This window comes from Amia ocellicauda, chromosome 8 (genome assembly GCF_036373705.1).
Source record: "Amia ocellicauda isolate fAmiCal2 chromosome 8, fAmiCal2.hap1, whole genome shotgun sequence".
Taxonomy (NCBI): domain Eukaryota; kingdom Metazoa; phylum Chordata; class Actinopteri; order Amiiformes; family Amiidae; genus Amia; species Amia ocellicauda.
In genome coordinates this window covers 22,642,708-22,661,932 of record NC_089857.1, presented here as the reverse complement: position 1 = coordinate 22,661,932, position 19,225 = coordinate 22,642,708, and the positions used below count along the sequence as shown (strand labels likewise).

Sequence of the window (19,225 nt, the reverse complement as noted above, 5' to 3'; positions counted from 1 at the left end):
GCTGGCCCCCGAGGACCCTAGGGTCGTCTGCTTTTGTTCTGTCTCCGGGTCTTTATTCCTCCAGTTGATCTAATCAGTTTCTCGGCTGAATGTCAAACTTCTTTTCCTCCGCCCCTCCGAGTCTCATGCAGTTGGTGGTTTAAGGGAACGTTTTACTCAATAACACGTTTTAAGAGAGTCACAAAACACACCAAAAGAAATAACAACATTTGTCTACTTGGGGAAGAGAAGTACAATCGATGAGAGAGAGAAAGAGAGAGAGAGAGAGAGAGAAAGAGAGAGAGAGAGAGAGAGAGTGCAGAACAATTTAGTCTTACTTCCTGTGCATAAACTTTTATAATTCTGCATTGTATTGATTTTTTTGTCTTCTCGTTTTTAAAAATAGGGTTCCTTTTATGTCTTGACCAGATTTAGTCGAGATTTGCCTGCGCAGGTGCCGACGTGTTGGTGTGCGGGTGGGGGGGGTCCTCTCCGGCTGTGTGCGCTGTGCGGTGTCCTGCGATGGTAGGCCTGTGATTGGAGCGCTCTGTTGCTGTGCTCTCAGCCCGTGCAGGAGCAGACTCTGACAGCCTCTCTCTCTCTCTCTCTCTCCCTCTCCATCTCCCAGCCTGTTGCAGTGCGGAGAGCCAGTGTTGCGTCAGCTAACAGTGAGACTTGTATCTATGAATTGTTAATGAGCCCCAGTAACTTTTAATAAGCAGCCCGACATGGAGACTCAGACACTGGCTGCACTGGCTGCCCTCCGCTCAGCCAGAGTGCCACCCACCCCTGGCTCTTTATAAACTTCCAGGTTCTCATTGATTAACACCTCGCATTTGGCCTCCCTCCCGCCGCCAGATTGCCACTGACCCCCGCTCACGCAAACCCCCATCCACACGGGTGCTGACACACCAACAAGCACGGCGGGGGAGGCTGTTGCGCAGTCTTTCACGGCTCTGGTGTAATTTGCTGGAGATGCAGTTATGTATTTGTTCTGCCTAATTTAGCCATTGTTCATTGTGCACAGGCGTCCGAGAGCAAAATTACCTTTGGAAAAAAGTATTCTCAAAGCTTATTGGCAAGACCCTGCATAGAGGAGGGGAGGGGGAGATGAATGTACTTTTTTTTGTAGAGGAATGGGTGTTGAATTGATTTGTGATGAAAAAGTCTCGCTAAGTGTAATTGCATCGCTGTGTTTTTTGTTTTAGTTTTCTTTAAGAGAAAGACACATTGTCAAAATCAAGGGGACAATTTGAGTCTGTATTTGGGTAATATGGTTTTGAACTTGATTTCATTTTTCTGGGGTTGCTAGAATTGCACCAGCAGGGAAGTGATGTATAACTGCAAATGTTAACTCCTTGTTGGAAGTGAAGAGGTGAAGAGGATAAGTAGGCAATGTCCGAGACAGTGAGAATGGACCGTATTGACCACATTCTCCTTCTGTGATGTGTGTGTATTAAACCTGATGCCTGCTGTGCCTGGAGCCAAACTGCGGCCGGCTCTACACCCACCCACCCACACTGACTGACTCACCGCACGGCTGAGGCTACGAGAGCAAAGCCAATGATCCAACGAAACCAAACTCAATAATGAAATAAACAAAAACAAAAGCAGCCAAAAAGATGACTTATCGTCTCCTTTTCTCCACTTGCCCCCTCGCAGGAGTAATGCCCTTGAGGGCGAGGGCAGAGCCAGTGGGAGCTCGGGGAGCCCGCGGGCCACACAGTACACTGTTAATGGATCTTCTCCCGGCTGGGTTATTTATAGGGCTGTGAGAGCAGACCTGGCCCTACTGCCAAGCTTGTGCCAGAATGAGACCGCCGAGCGGAGACACAATATTTATGTAGCGATTTTTAAATTTCTTTTTTTTGTGTGTGAATGGAATCCCATAAAGAGGAATCTTCAAAGCCATTCATCTGCGGCCCAGAGGGGTCTGTCAGTTACAGGGTGAGAGAATGTGAGGGGGGGTTGAGACAAACCAACCAAGCAACCTGCCAACCAACTAGAGAGCCAGCCAGCCAGCCAATCAAATCGGTCATCCCAACCAACCAGCCTGTTTAGATTTGTAAAAAAGGAAAGAAAAAATAGTTTCTACTTTCCAGTCAATCCATGGCTTTGCTTCTCTGCAATTGGTTGGCCTGTAAACCTGATGGGAGAACTTATTATGCCTTGGCCAATGAATTATTTAGTGTCAGTGATGGTTGCAGGCTTAAGATCAGCAATAACGTGCTACATTATTGATGAGGCCAGGGACAGGGGATTGGCTTTTAGAAACTGGAGATGAGATTTTGGTGCACCTTGACTGCAGAGTGCCGGGGCACAGGCCTCCCCCCCCCACTGCTCTCCCTCTATTTACCTCTGTCTGCTGCTGAGCTTCAAGTCATTGTCTGCTCATCTGCTTCCTTCCCTACCTGTTCCCTCTCTCCCTCGCCTGTTTTTTTTCCTCCGTTCGTTGGCCAAGATGTCTTTAATTTCCATCTTCTCATCTCTCTCCCCTTCTTCTGTCCCCCTCTCACTCTTTCCCTCTGCCTTGGGCCATCAACACTTTCTCCTACTCTGCTTGCTTTTCTTTCTTTCTATCTTCTCTCTCTCTCTCTCTCTCATCTTCCTAGAATCCAGATCCCGATCTCCCAATTGTTCAAATCTCTTCCCCAGTCCCAAGATGCTAACCGCCGGCACAGCTGTATAGGACTGTATTCTGTATATGATGCCATTCCCTAACTCCCTCCCTCCCTCCCCCTTCCAACACAATTTCTTTCCCCAATTTCTTTCTCACTCAAGCAGGACAGAAAAGCACTGAGGTTTTGTTTACCTTGCGCTGTCTCAATTCTGAAGCCCCATTTTCATTAGTGCTGTTTGCGTGATCCTGGTAAATGTCACCGAAAATGTGAGTAAATGTTATTCCACTTGTGTTTGTATTCCACTTTCAATCATCGGAAAGAGCGCTCGAACATGGCCAGAGACACAGTCCATGCAATCTCATCTCATTTCCCTAAACAGGAGCACCGCATGCCCCGAATAACTTGTGTTGTTTTATCACAGGCTCAAAATAACCCTGCCTATATCTCAACCATGCTTCTCCCTTCTTCTGCCTCCCCCACCACCCTCCACTTTATCTCTTATTAAATTTTTTTCACCTATTTCTGCCTCTGATTTCTACCATTTCTGATTTGAAAGCCTTTGTTTGGATTCGATGAAAGAGTTGCACTCTTATGCAAAACCAAAGCAGATGCAGACACTAGTTGACCTGGATCTTCTACTTAGATCAAGTTATGTTCAAGCCCACTTCTCATTGGGAGGGCTTGGGAATGGAAATGGCACAAGGGGTCCGTGTGGAGAGCATATGCGATACATAATAAGGTTCACATTGCAAGACCACCGAAAACATATTCATAAGATTCTCTCTCTTCCTCTGTGTCTTGGTCTGTGTCTCTTTGGGGAATCAGAAAGCCCACATTAGCATGCTGGATGCCAGATAAGCTGTTTACTGTGAACTGGGATAAATTAAAGGGACGTTACAGAAAACTAATTATCCGGCAAATAAAAAAAGAAAGTCTGAAGTTGTTAACAATGCCCTGGAGATTAAAAGAGTGGTCTGAACATTGTGCGCGCGGTGGCAGGAGATTAACCTGCCGACTGCCCATCTGTTACCGGCAGGCCTCCGTGACTCTGGCTTTCATATCGGCGCGGGCTGCCTGTCTGTGGAGCGGTGACTCATGCTGTCAAAGGGGCCCTGTGTCTTATCTGGAGAACAGTTAACTGGCAATGATGCAGAAGTTCACATTTCAAACTTGGTGTTCTTCACTGCTCTCAGCAATGTCAAATGGTCTCTTTCTTTTTTTGCAGTTAGAAAAATACACAGCAGAGAGAGAGAAAGAATGAAGAAACCACATCTCTCTCTTCCTTCTACCCGGGAGTTTAATCTCTCTCTCTCTCTCTCTCTCTCCCCAGACATGAGCCCCAGTGAGCACGTGTGGGCTCTCCTTGACCAGCCTTTTACGAAACAGCCCCAATGCAGACACTTCCTAAATTCCAAATTGAGAATAGGCTCCGATCCCTGTCAGGATTTCTGATCTCATCACACAAGCTGCAGAAATGCATTTGCCATAATACATATGGTCCCTGAATAAATAGGTAGGTGTCTGTTTATTTATATGAGGATTTATTTATGATATCGAGTCTCTGCAGGCACCCTGCTGTCAGGCCCTTCTATCTATGCGTTGTTTGCAGATGAGGTAAAAAATATGGTCGTATCTAAAACACATTCAGTTTCTACTAAAATATGCTGAGGGTTGCAATTGGCAGCAGCTCAAACACCAATCTCCCGTACCGTCACAATGGAAGCCAATTTTACACACCTCATATTCACATTTGTGTCCTTACCTAACTAGAGAAGCAGAGTCATATTTCTCCCTCTATGCCCTTCTCGTTCACTTTCTCAACCTGCAATTAAAAATCCCTGCATGGAAGACAGACTAACAGCGTTCTATTTCCATCTGAGAAAACTATTTCATATGAACCAGTGGAAGTGAATTGGAAATCCTGACAGGACAGCTAGGACTGAGTTTCAGCTGCTCGAACTCTGTGAGGTGTTGAGGGGGGGCTGGCAATTGCATTGGCATGATGTGGGGCGAGCCACGCCAGCTGCCCCCAAACCCCCCCACCCCCTACAACTCACGTAAAGGCTCCTGCCATCTGCTGCCAACTTGTGTTACAAACTCCTTCCTGCAGGAAGCTAATTACAGCCGAATTGGCCTTTAAGTGGCATTTGGTAGGCGAGATAATGAACAGACAGCCACTGAAACACCTGAATGTTAACTCTGGGGTAGGATGGCAGAGTGCAGGAGTGTGGCCCCCAGGGCACCGCTGCCCTCCACACTGGTTTCCAGCAGCCATTCGTTGGCTTCTCTCACAGGCATCTCTCTTAATGTTTCCTCTGATTTTGTGGGAACAACACGGGGGCCGGCCAGGACAGCTGTTTGGTTTCCCTGAGCTATTTTCTTGATGGTGTTTTTGCATAAAGTGTTGTTTTGTTTTATTTGTTAGTCAGTTTGTTTGTTTGTCTGAATGGTTTTCCCTCCTCCTCCCTCCACTGCGATTCCTCACCGTGTTAGACAGGCACTTATTTGGAAAACTGAATGTATTATTACATTGTCAAAATATATTCAACCTTAATTACATGTTTATTAAGAATTAATGAAACATAAATGTGTATTTACTGCCTAGTGATGGGGATATTTATATTAGTGGTGTTTCAGTGTTTTCAAGGTTAATGACCTGTTCAATAAATTCCCAATATATATATATATATATACAAAGAACACAAAAGGAAAGCAAATACAAACAAAAATACTCCTGGGATGCAAACTAATTTAAACCACAATGGACACCTACAGTACAGTGGTACACAGACCTCATGTGGGCCACTGGGGGTGGAATAGGTTTCTTGAAAAGGCTACACTGTCAATATTTATCAGCACAAAAAGCGAGTTTATATCGCTTCGCTAAATGAATCTCAGAGATCTCAGGATCAGAGAGAATATTTGAGCATGCCGACAGTGTGGAGCTTATTTGTGGAAGTGTGGATCCTTGAATGGGGGTTTGCAGAATAGGAGATGTGCCAAAACACGCACTGACTTCCAAACTCTGTGTTACTTGGTTGCCTAGTGCATATTTTGTTTTACTGCTTTAACTTTAAATACAGCCTCTTCATCGATAATGTGAGATAAATGAAAACAAAATTGCAATGATCCGTGCATCTTCCACCCCCCTCCACAGCTGCACAGTCCAGTATGCCAATATCAGGGGCATTAGCACAGTTTAACTCTGTTTGTTAATCGTGTAACGAATTCACAACCTCCTGACACACTGCTGATGTCCAGTGAGGAATCCAGTGTTTCTGTCCGTGGTGCTGAACCTTCCCTCAATACCACTGTTGCTCTGTTCACGCAGGGCAGCACTTCCCTGTGAGAGTGCAGCCCCTACCCTGGCATTTTCAGCCACATTTGGGCCGAAAGCTGAAAGACACAGCTGTCAAGCAGAGAGGTCTTAATTCCAGCCATGACAAAGCCAGTCATCGACACACTTCTTGATATATCTGTCAGTATTACGCTCACAGAAACCGCAAAACACTGTAGTGTTCATTAAAAATAAATGCATGACAAAACTGTTATGTTTATACCGTGTCGGATGTTCAGCTACATTAATCGCCTTCTCAGGCTGCAGACTGACTGGGCCTAGTCTTCCTTATTCTCTCAGTTCCCACTCATTTCAAACTTCTTCAGAACTACAGCGCAGGCAAAACAAACCCTCCCTCCACACAAACACACATGCACACGCACACCCACACCCCCACACTCACACAAACACACACACAAACCCCTGAGACATGGCAGCTGCTATACAGAGGGCATGTGCTATACATCTTTTGATTTATTAGGGATATTTCAAACTCCAAGGAGCTCAGAGGTGCTCCATCTCTCCACCTTTGGATGCCAGCTTTCAGGGCGCTGTGAATTCACACTTAATTGAGTTACCAGTCAGGATGTGATTATTTCAATCCAGCACCGCCCTGTCTCCGATTTCTGTTCTTGCGGAGGTCAAATCTGCTACGGTGCCTCTGCCATTACTCCTGCACCATAACCTTGGTTAACAATTAACCCTGCACAGGAACACATCAGAAACCGAAACAGCAAAGCCTGACAGAGAAATTACCTGCCCAGTGTTTTATTACAGTATTACACCGTTCGCTTTTGCCACAAAGGTGCCCTAGAATGATACGCAGATAGAAAGGGGTGTGTGGTTCCTGGCTAAGTCAAGGAAAGTTCTCTCTTTTATAATCTTCTCTCATTTCTGCGGACAACTCTTTGCACATACACTTTATAAATAATCAAGAAAAAGGCAGTTCATAATTCAGATTCACACTTAATATCAAGAAGAATGAATCTTCAGAAGAAGTGTTCATGCATCTCCTACCAGCAAAAGTCATTGTTATTTCATCCCCCAAGGATTAATGTGGAGACGAAGCATGCTTTTCAGTAAGCGAAGAAACTTTTGTGCACATCTGTGAACGTTAGCTTTTGCTACACGCCACGTGAGGCATCTCCCGGGCAGCACTGTACACGGCATGAAAATATGTACATATATGAAGACAGAGAAGTCAAATCAAATGATCCATGGGAGGTGTAATGGCTCTGTATTGCTTGTCTCTAACTGCCATCAATCAGAGCCTGCAGATAAGGAATGGCATCTCCTCCATTTGAGAGAAGCGAGTGTGATGTGATAACAGAAGTCTATTATAGTGTTTCCCAACCAGTCAGTTCAGGCATGACATGGTAAGCTAGGCAATTTTCTGAAAAATGACATACATGAGACAAATAAAAGAATAAAGAAACAAGTGAATAGGAAGTCACTTCCAAATGTAATTTAATGAAATCGATTAACTAAACACCTTAATGATTTTATTTCGTTCCTGAATTTTGATTCTGTATTGCGTTCCAATATAGAGAGATGAAACACTATACACCATTAAATTACACCAATCGATTACCCATCCTATTTTAAACCCTATTGACAGCCGGAAGCCCAAGCCTAGCCAAACTGAAAATATGAAGCCATGAAAATCTAGACCAAGCTGAAGAGAAGCAAACCTCAACTTAACAGCGTCCAAAATGTATCTATGCTAATTTGATCACTGAAATCCACTTCAGTGCCAAATCCTGCAAGAAAACCCCTAAATGCAATCATAACTCCATTCTTACCTGCACCTGTATCCCTAATTAAGACATATCAATGAATAGATAAATAAAAAATCCCTGCACTGTATGTTTCCCTTCCTATGTTGCTGCTACGTTATAATCAAGCTTGCTGTGTAGAACAAGTTAATATATACAGTATCAAATCAATTTAGCCTATAGACCTATAGTACGTTTAAAATTACTCCTGGAATCCACCTTGTTTATCCCAATGCACACAACAATTAAGTCTCCCTTAGCCTTTGTCTCCTCATGCTCAGACCTGGGACTGCTCAGTGTAGTGGAGACCAAATCGGCTTTTTCCAGGCTGCGGCATTTCTGCAAGGTTTCCTTCCCTTTTGAATTGAACACTTTATTTTTCCCTATTCATCCTGTTTTTGTTTTCTTCCTTGACCTTTTACTATTCTGTCCTCATTTATTTGTATCTCCTTGGAGATACACGAACAGCTTCTCACAGATCCCCCTCTCGTTCGCTGTGGTGATGCACATTCCTAGAGCCGAGATTGAACACTTTGGCAGTGTTTGCAGCTTAAGTTAAATCTGCCGCATCTCGGCCCAGTCTGGCTCTAAGTCCCGCTGCTTTTGCTGCCATGCGTGTGCCTGTGTGCGGACGTATGTGTCAGCCACCCTGTGTGGGATTAGACTTTTTTGCCGACTCTCTCCGGTTTTTCCTTTTTCGGCTGCAGAGAGCGAAATTAGGTTAGCACGTTCCAGACGGGGGTTCCTCTGCTTCAGCTTTGGCATTGGATTTGAATTCTCTGCGTGAGCGGCACAGGGGCTCAGAGCGCTGTGCCGCTGATAAAGGCAAGAAACTTTGGGGAGAGTTTAAAGCATGAGAGGGCCATTCTTCTTCATGATGGATGACAGGAGGAGTGTATGTGTGTGTGTGTTTGTGTGCGTCCGTATGTGTAGAGCAAGCACGAGGGGATGTGCGCGTGTGGGGTTCTGAGCCACAGCAGGAGCGCAGAGACCAAAAAAAAAGGAAAAAAAGGAAGAGGAGACAGCCGGGGAGAGAGGGAAATATGGCACATTAAGATGGAGATGGGGGGGATGGGGAGCAAAGGAGAAGAAAGGCAATGGGGGGATGGTGCACAAGTGAAACAATTAGGACATGTTAAAAATAAAGAGGACACGGAGGGGAAAAAGGGCAGAAGTGTAGGTGAGAGAGAAGCAGAGAATGTGCATCTTTTTTAGAAGGTATTCACATGGATAGAGCCAGCACAGCGAAGTGTGGCGGAAGAGAGAGCTCCCCCAAGAATTTACCAGGACAAGAACTGCAGTAAATTCTTGATTTAGATTTGGCGGTGCCACTGGGGTGAACATCGCTGCTCTTACAGAGGATGTCAGGAGAACTTAATTGACCACAACGCACAGAGGACAACACGAGACACAGACCTCTGGCCGTATTATACACAGATGGTGGGGAATTAATCTGGGATTTTCTCATCCACAGGGAAAGAAATTCCATATCGTTCCCTGTAGGTTATAGACTTTCTTTGGGTCCTGCAGACACAGATCACCACGTGACACGTTAGCTACAGGTGAAACAAAGCAAATCCATAGGATCACAAGCGAGACCCTTATGGGATACTAGGTATAACAGTCTTTTCTATCACATTCTGCCACCAAACACCTCAAACTTATATCCACTTTTCAAAAATAACCAAATTTCTTGTCAGACACACAGATAATTACCACCCCAGGAGGAAGGCACCATTTTATCTGACAGAGCTACTGTGTGGTGGAAAAAAGATAATACATGAAGCCTTTGAAATACAAAAACAGCAGCCAGGAATTTCGGGAAGTTGTGCTGATGCTTCACATTTATAATTCCATGATTTCCCATGATGCTATTTACTGAAGACAATGGGACATATTCATACAGTTCATTCTGCCACGTTAATTTTACAGCACGGAAAGCTAACCGATGCAGACACATCATTGCAAGGCATATGAAAAAAGTTAAGTGTATTTTGAACAATACGAGTTGCGTTTTCCTCAGCGCAGAATAACTGTCTGTTTTGACCCGTCTGACCCGGACTCCCGGCTGCTCTGCTCCGTTAACCTTTGCAGCTCGATTGCCAGCCTCAGGCAGCGAATCTGGCTGCTATCAGATCTGTACAGCATGAGCGACAGGTCACCTTGTGGAAAGTTCTTAAAAAAAAATAAAGAAACTGTACAGAAATAAGACAATACTAGTAAATATGTCCTCACGTTAGAAAAGAACACGTTTTTACGCTGCCTTTGAAGAGCTGGAGCATGCTGGGAACACGCAACACTCCCACACACAGACACAGAGCTCCACCTGTATCCCACATCCCTCAGCGGTTTATTGTCATGGACAGAAGTGCCCCACAGTAGGATCCTGCACTCTTGAAAATATTGAGGTGAGTTTTGAATACGTCTCAAGATGGGTTTAGTCAGTCTTGTGATTTGACACCCCCACCCCCACATCTCTCTGTTTATTGATTGGACACTATCAGCTATCTCAAACATCCAGTCAGTGAATGGACTGGGATGTCAGGTTCCCACAATCCGTCTCTAAAGCTTGTTCCACGGCAGAGATATGAATGTGTGCACATGCCATGTCCCTGTCAGCCCCGGACTTATCTACGCGGTTCAGGAGACCAGGCTGCCATTGCAAACCAGCTATGACTGGGCTGACAGGAGCTATTGTGGTAATGAAGCCTTTGTTTTTGCCAGACCAGTAAAGTCCTGCTTGATTTACTATCGAATATTCCAGTCTACATACTAGTATAGTTGCGTGTGTTGCTGCACTGTAGAATATAAACTTCTAATCTATTTTAATTAAATAATTTCTTTATAGGATTAATCCAAGATTGGTGTGCCACAGAATAGTTTAAGTTAAGTGTGTGACTTAATTGCATTACATCAATAAGTGACCTACCTACCTTAAGCATACAAAGCTTTGCTTCATATCGGGATAGCATTCATTAACCCGACACCTTAATTACCATAGTAATTTTCATAAGCAACCAAATCTTCAGTTAATATCAGAGTAATAAAATCACTGATTGACCTGGATTACTCCCCCCTTTAAGACCGAAATGTGAATAAAATAGAGTTGAGCACTACCTCCTCTGCTCTCGCTGTCTGCCGGCTTCACCTGGATTGGCCTGTTCATCTGCACAGAGAGAGAGAGAGGAAGAGAAAGAAAAGAAAAGTTAGAATTGTGGTCACAGGGCTCATCAGAACCCCCCCCTCCCGTACAGAATGCAATCATTGTCCCCTTTCATTCCACGTCACACTCAAACACGGCACTATCTTTAAAGAGCCAAATTTCTTCTCCCCATTTCATTCTAGAAGGCAATATTTTTGGCAGGTTAGAACACAAACACTGAGAGAGAAATCCAGTTCACGTCCCAGGAATTTCAAAAGACACTCCTTTCAGACAAAGCAGTTTATTAATAGCAGTATCTATTTGAGGTCAATATCGGTACAGACAGAAATTCATATCAACATATAATACCCTTCCACTGATGACTTTCCAGGTCATTTGCCACAAAATTATTCCCAGAAGCACAGGGAAGTACTGTGTCCAAATCAGTGTACATAGCAAAATCACACCAAGACCATTCAAGAATATATGATCTAAAAGAAGGGGCGAAGGAACTCTCTCCTCTCAACCTCTCTCTGCCTCTCAAACCCCCTGTCAATCAGACCGATAACAACATTATCTTCAGTTCGCATCCCGTTCCTCTCAGTTGGCTGGACTGCTCTCTCTCCCCAGCAGACACAGAGTACGGCACAATACCAGAATTTTGATGCCGACTCACACGGAGACGGGGAATGCGGTTTGCCCGAGTGCCACGTATGTTTAGTCGAGAATGGGTAAAAGGTGCAGGGAAGTGGCGCCTTTAAAAGCAGCAGCACGTAAAGGCCAGTGTGGCAGGATTGTGTCTATGCAAATTACTAGAGTGCACGTGAGTTTGGATGATTATGGGGGTTTAAGTGTGCTGGGGCTTCTGTGAATATCTTGGCGCATGTATATTGAATGCGCCTGACAGCATGTGCGTCTGTAGGAGTTATTGTGTTTGTGTGTGTGTGTGTGTGTGTGTGTGCGTGTCCAGGATGTGTGTCTGCGTGTGCCAGCTTCAAAAGGGCATCACCCAACCTTTCACCGGAGCCATTTAATTCCTCCGTCATCATCACTTAAGCCTGGCCACGCGCCGCTCAATAATAGATGAGAGTTATGAAAAAGTTAGTGCCATTAAATTTTTAATAATGCCAATCGCCGAGCAGTCGAGGAGAGCAGAATGAATGATGGGGAAGTGCAGGAGCAGCTGCAATTACAGCCCTCGGACGGAAAACCCGCTCGACGTCCTCTGCCTCCCACCCCCCCCCCCCCCCGCTCGTATTGCAGGGCCGCGTTGTTCTGCAGTCAAACATGGGGCGAAACGAGACAGTCTCTTGCACTGCTCCGGCTGCCGGCTGTCATTGGCCGTGAAAGCAGAGTGTGCCGGGCAAAAGGAAGAAAAAGACAAACACAAAAAGGAAAGTAATTAAGCCTCTGAGGTTCAGAGCCTCGCGCGACCCTCATTTCCTTCCCCCCACTACCAACCGCAATCAGCGCTGGGATTTCTTTTCAGAAGCTTTATTAAATAAGTAGAACTGTGATTGAAAATATGTACACATGCCAAAGATTCACTGAAGACACAAGGAAAAACTGAATACAAAGAACAGGCAGGCAAAATAAGGACTGACATGATCGGCTTTTAACAGGAAAAAACTGATAATTGGATTCTGAATCTACAAAACACATTGTCTGCCTAAAAATACACAATAACTCACTTTATAATTGTCTTAACTAGTTCAACCTTCGTTAGAACAAAGGAAATGCAACTGCATACCTACACTGTAACTACATCTGCATCTGAGCCCTACAGACAGTTTCCCCTATCTTAAAAAGACGGGGGTCTACAGCACACTGCAGCGCATTCTCGGAAAAATAAAGACCGGATTCCAGAGAGGAGTGAAAGAAGGGGATATGGAAACAGGCAGGGAGAGCCAGGACACTGACGGAGGGAGGGAGGCAGGGAGGGTGAAGCGAGGGGAGAGGGGGAGATTGAATCGAAACGCGGATGCCAGTGCGTTTGTCTGCGATGCCACTCTGCCTGCTGGCACTGAGCTGGGGGCGGGAGGTGCTGGCGCAGGGAGAAGCTGCTCGTGGAGGTGGGCAGATTTAATTAAAAGGGATTTTAATTACAATCCAGCAAAGGTCAGGGAGACAGAGAACAAGACAGAGGGAGAGAGCGAGAGTGTGTGTGAGAGAGAGAGAGAGAGAGAGCGAGAGAAAGAGCGAGAGAGAGGATCAGTATTATATTATTCAAACCTTGCTTTATATTATATTAGTCACTACCAAGCACCGTAATCTCCCATGCACCCCACCATCGCCGTGGCCTTGGGACTGGGACCCAGGACTGCCTGCTGTGATCAAGCACAGCCCAGAAACACCCTGGAGAAATGCAGTCTAATAAAAACACAGAGCAGAGGATCAGAGACATTCAGAGCCAAAGAACGGGCCCTTCAGCCCTTCAGAACTCGCGCTCCAGTTCTATAATTGATGAGATTCTATAGCAAACCTCTGACGGACTCTATAAGGACCTGGAGTTAATGACAGGGCTAGGTAAACTGGGAACATCAAACACCTTTTGTGCAAGAGATGTATTTGATCCGGCTTTGAATTGACCAAATTTCATGTTTGCATGTGAGGAAACATCTGGCAACCACCTGGTTAATGCCTTTAAGGATTTTGAGGAACCTCAGTCAAGACACCCTACAAAACCTTGAGCCAAAGAGGATGAAGACATACAAAAATCTATCCATTGAGCATCCCAATCCATCCATGTAATGCTACCCTGGCTCAGATCCCCTCGAACACCACTATTCATCACTATCAAACCCACATGCTGGTTGTGCAAGTGCTGTGAAATGCAGTCCACACCGAAGATGAGAGAGCAGAAACAAACAGGGAGATGTCTGCCATTGGGAAGCAACATTTCAAGCCCATCTATCCCTGCAAACACCTTCCGCCCCTCTCTGAATCACGGCTCCGTTTCACCCCTCTCTTCCAATCTCTACCTCCGTCTGTGTGTTTCTCGCAGCGGAGGATGAAGAGAGTCTGAAGTCTCTGAACTGTGGTTCTAGGAACAGAGTGAGGCTCCTCGGGGCCTCCGCTGCGCCGGGCTGTTTTTCACATTCAATTTGTGCTCACTGACTGGGGGTTGTTAACAGTTTCTTTTCTTTTTTTTTCTAGTATTCTTTTGATCTGTAAGGCATTCCTCTGTTGTGTGGAGAGAAGTGTATGGTGTAGACTTTTCACTAGCCTCTCCTTATAGGCCTGAAAGTGGGTGCTTTCTACAGTAGTCAGTAAAGTCAATAAAGCAATCTTAACGGAGTTGGCGTGGAGCTCTTCATGCCAGGGAGTGTCTGTGAGGCAAGAAAAGTTGAATGGGGCCCCTGCCTGCTCTGGGGTTTAACCTGGATACATTTCCTCTGATTTCTTAGGTTCTTGGGCACCTGGCTGGGAGTAATGTAAATTTTTTCTCCACCACTCTGTTTGTCATATTCCTCCTCTACATCTTCATTCTCCTTGTCTTTCTCCATGTATCTCCTTCCCTTCACCCCTTTCTTTACTTTCCGATCTCCCTTTCTGCCACACTCCTGTGCTTTCTTGACTTTCTCTCACATCCCCGTCCCTTAATCGTTTGCACATTGTTTTTTAAAGGGAGGTTTCGTTTCACATACGCAACGTGGGCTGCATTTGCATGAGCCGCCTCTGTAGAAGCCGCGTTGTTCTTTTGCTCTTGTCGACGCAGCATTCGCCGAACACGTCCCTGTCTCGGCGGAAGACTGCCGGGCTGTGATTGTTCTGACACGAGGAGGTAGGGGGAGGGAGGGCTGTGTAAAATGCTCTGTTTGTTTTTAAACACCACTTACAGCCCAGGCCTCAGAAACACTCTGCGGCTGAGCCGAAGAATAAATAATGCATCAAAGAAAACATTAAAAACATTAGCTGGGTTACCCACTATAAATCTTAGCAGGGCTGCGAGAGATCTATTAATCAACGTGTTTCACACTTGCTGGAGAGCGTGGGGGGGGGGGGGGGGGGGAACACAAAACAAAAACTACACTAAAAATGGATCTGTCAGTGCTCACACGAGGCAGAACAAGGTCACCGTAACGAGCTTATAACCGCCCCCCCTCCCCCGTGGTATTGTGATGCCATGTTGTCCCTGAAGTGCCCTATGGCATCCAGACCGTACATGCCAGGATTAAGTTTGCACCACTACACAACGCTCAGGATCAACGAGCCACAGAAAATCCTTTTGATTTACTGGGACGCTTCAAAGAAACAACTGGACACCTCAGGAACCCGCAGTACGGAACGGGCCCAGTGTAGTGGGCAAAAAAATCTTTCTTTTCATCCTAATCGGCCTGCTGTGTCCCAGCACCGCAGAGAAGCCGTACAAATTGTATTCCAATAAGCAGCCGGGCAATGCTGCAATTCAAATCACCAGGCGATGTTTAGCTCCTGTGGCCATGTGCTCAGAGGAAAGGAACGCTATTTTTTTTTCCTTCTTCAAAGTCTATCAGGATTCCAAGTGGAGATCTAGGGCTTTTGCCACAATGTTCCTTCTGGACCAGGAGGAAAAAGTATTCATATGTGACTTCTGACCACAAACACAATCTGCATTCTCTGATCTACTAACCATAAAGATGAGCTACTAACCAAACAGAGAATCTACGCCTGTGAATACAAACATGGCACATCTACATGTAACCGGCTCACTGTGTAAACGAGTGGCACACGGCGTAAATTGGGTGTTCAAACCCCTCGCCCTGGGCAGCGTGTTGCCACAGAGAGCTGTCCTGGATCTGTGGATCTCCGTTTGCCAGTGAGGAGGGTTACCACGCCACGCTGCCAGCCCAGGCACCCGGCACTATCCACTAGATGGCAGCATTGAGCAGCAGACCATCTGAACCTTTTCAAACAAAGGCATTTTCCTGTGCTTTCGTTCTTCCCTTGCTTTTCTCTTTTCTTTTTTCCACAATGACAATGATTCAGTGTGGTTCGGCGCCTCCGTTTCTATGTTAACGCATGCATACGTACATATATATACTCTGAGAAATACTTCCTATTAGTGTACCTTTGATGTTGCACCCAACATAACGCACACTAACATTGTGTACCCTTTGGAGATTGTTTCGTCACCACTTTGCCAAGCAAATCTGCCATTAGATTGCATTCAATAGGATTTAGCTTTCTGGTAATAACACATACGTGACAGCATTGACCTCATTAACCATGCAAGACGAGCAATACTGCGTGATTCTTGCGTGTTTTTACCGTTTGGATTATAAAAAAAATGTGCGAGTTGATGGAGGCATGAAAATAGAATACAAGGCCTTCGATCTAAAAGCCGGTGGAAAACAGCCCTGACCCTCTGCTCTCGGGCGCTCGGCTTGTTTAGAAGGAGACTAAGTCACTGCGCTTGCTGCAAGAGCGGATCCCCTCCGACTGCGTGCATCAGTCTGCAACCCCACAGCACAGCTGCGCCGCGCACCCTGACAGATCCCCAGCCTGGAGCCAGCAGGGGTCCTACACTCGCAATGTGTGCAGCAGCCAGGACTGTGAGATACTGCAAACCAGGCCCAGACACAATGCAAGAACCCGGAAAGATATCTGCCAAAAAAAAAGGGCCTTGTGCTGTCTTTTACCACGAGTAAGTTTCGATACTGCACAAAGTTTCACTCATCTCGTTGTGCGTGTGTGTTATACTCCAACGAGGCAACACTAGCCTGTGCCGGATTGTGTTTGCTCTCTCGTGCCGCCCCTGATATTCACAGAAAGGATTCGTTGATGCTCTGGTGTTATTCATAGGCTGTGGTGTTTTAGGAACCAAAATGACAACAACAAAGCCAGATAATATCACGGGTTGCTTGAAGCAGATCTTACAGAGGACTACAATGAGAATGCGAGTTGGGAGGATACTGTTCTACAGAACCACGTGCTGCTACGTTTCCTTCAGTACTGTACAAGTATTTCTGCTGGCATCCTGACAGGCTCTGAAATGAGCTGAAGAGAGGCTGCGTGTAAAAGCAGCAGCTGTAATGAGCACAGACTCCGAGTCGCTGCCAATGTGAGTTCACTGCGAATGTCTAGTTTCTCTCCCGGGCTCGAAGGCAATGCATATTTTAAACAATAATCATGAATATTCAGTGCTGTCCCCTCAAATGGAGTCGGACTCGGAGGATTTCAATATCCCGGACACTGGTAATCCTCTGAGCCTCGTGACTGGGGGGGTAGAGACTGAGGGAAGGCCTCTGTGAACGATTGCTAGTCCGGCTGGGGTGGATTTGGGGGAGTTCTGTAATTTGCAAAAGTGATGTCATTTGTGAATGCATAATTTCAGCGGTGAATACGAATTTATATATGTGTCCCACTTGCAGGATTGGTCCTTCTTCTTGGATAGGATTTGATACCGGAGAAGTGACATAAACAAACACAACCTTAAGTCTCCAATGGACACTTCTAGAACAGCTATATGTGAGTTGTCTATTACTTTCTAATATAAAAGAGCATTATCCCTCTTTGAAATAAAAAGAAAGCATCAGTGATAGATAACTGAGTCTCAGCGAACTTCCCCCCTTGATGTTATCCCACTGTGCTCTCCAGCTCCGTGTCTCAGAGTTGACAGACAGAGATACACCAGGGTCCCAGTGCCCCACGTGGCAATGTGGCGAAGCTGCTTGGAAAACAAATGGAGGGGAAAAAAAAGGATAGGAGAAAAGAAAAATAAACTGGAATTAAGCAGTGGCATTTGAGGAGCTGCTCCTGTTGGACTGTGGCGAAGGGAGCCGGCGCTGTCGTGCCCCCGGGCTCCGTGATATTTAGCTGTGATTGTCTGAGCCTGATCTCTGCTCAGACGCTGGAGTTGCAGCCTGACCGCGCAGCCCCCTCCGCCCCCTTCCACTGCCCTGACATTTCACCAGCCCCCCGACTCCCTCCACCCGCCCCGGAGAGGTCATCTCTGTCAATCTGCACGGAGCGGGCTAGTGGGCTCGGGGTATCGGGGGGTTGGGTAGGGGGGGATTTGTGTATTTGGATGGGTGGGTGTCATGTTTGTGAGCAACGGTACTGTGTGCGAGTTTTAGTGGATCAGAGTCTCATGGTATTGTTGACCAGGAATGCACATGAGCGAGTTTGTGCCAGCATGTTTCTCTGCGTACGGGAGCAAGTTTGCTCAGTCTGGCACCCTTTAACACTTCCCTGCCAGGTGTGTGACCGTACACACAGTTACCTGGGAGAGAGAGAGAGAGAGAGAGAGAGAGAGATGGCCCTCGCTACAGTACAGAGATCAATCACAGCAGCTGCTCATAAACATGCGCACAGTAATGAACAAGCCCGATGTCACGCTATTGGAAATCTATAGCCATGCCGCTAATGCCTGCTTTGAAATGCGTGTGGCCTTGGGAAGGCAGTGGCCTGGCTAACCTGTGCTGCTTCGCGTTAAATCCGCCCCCTCTTCAGCATCTGGGACTCTGAATGACTCTTATCTTGTGTGGATCCTGATCTGAGCTGCGCCTGAAAACCCTGTGCCTGTTTTTCAAAGACCCCTGTTTAGCAGGGAAGCTTCCAGCCCATCGCACCCTTTTAAAAAACCTGCCACCGGGCCTGGAAAATGCAAAGCACATCAAAACACATTAGAAAGGCCCGGTGTCTGTGTCGGCCCAAGTCCCAGTGGGTTAGTTCAATGGGGGGACTCAATTCCAATTGACAGCCTGATTAATGTTCACCACAGGGCAATGGCAACGGATTGCGAGACCCCTGCGACCTCAGGTAAAGGGCTGTCAACGCCAGAGGACTGTCCCTGAACTCGGCACGACCAAGACAGACTTTAAATAATCATGCTGTCGTGCTCTACGCAGGGCAGGGGCGTTCAGACACAGCCCGTTGGTACACTGAGCTGGGCTGTATCTGTCTCTAACTCCGGCGTTCGGTGCAGAGAGAAAGAAAGTGAGAAACGGAGAAAGAAAGAAAAATAAAATGGAAAGAGAAAAAGCCCTGACAGCTGTGGAACTGGATGCCTTTTAACTATTTCACCAGAAGGGATGAAAACCTTCTATTTAAGTCAAACTAAAAGCACAGTACCACAATGCCACACTAATGAGATCTTTCTTTTGTTTCACCTTTTAAAATAATTGAGGGAGCTCCTTTTGTCTGCATCACTTTCTTTCCTTCTTTCTGTCTTTATTTACTTCTGTTCCCCAAGTTGCCAGCATACCGCAGCCCAGCCTGTTTATTGCACAAGGAGAGCATTAACTTGGCATATTTTTCAATGCTATCGAACCCTTTGTTATTAGACGAGTAAATTGGTGCCTTGGTACGGAGAAAGGGGAAAGCGCCTGTTAATAGCTCACCTTTAACAAGAGCTAAACTCACTGCCTTTGAAATATTAAAACAGAGA

General features: G+C 46.1%; 1 protein-coding gene across 1 annotated transcript in view; it reads right to left on the bottom strand.

Annotated features, from left to right (window-relative positions):
- celf4 (CUGBP, Elav-like family member 4) overlaps window positions 1-19,225 on the bottom strand; it is a 129,713-nt gene that overhangs the window by 35,260 nt on the left and 75,228 nt on the right. Inside the window, exon 3 of the mRNA XM_066710703.1 lies at window positions 10,830-10,878. Coding sequence (XP_066566800.1) covers window positions 10,830-10,878 — 49 coding nt within the window. The remainder of the gene's footprint in view (window positions 1-10,829; window positions 10,879-19,225) is intronic.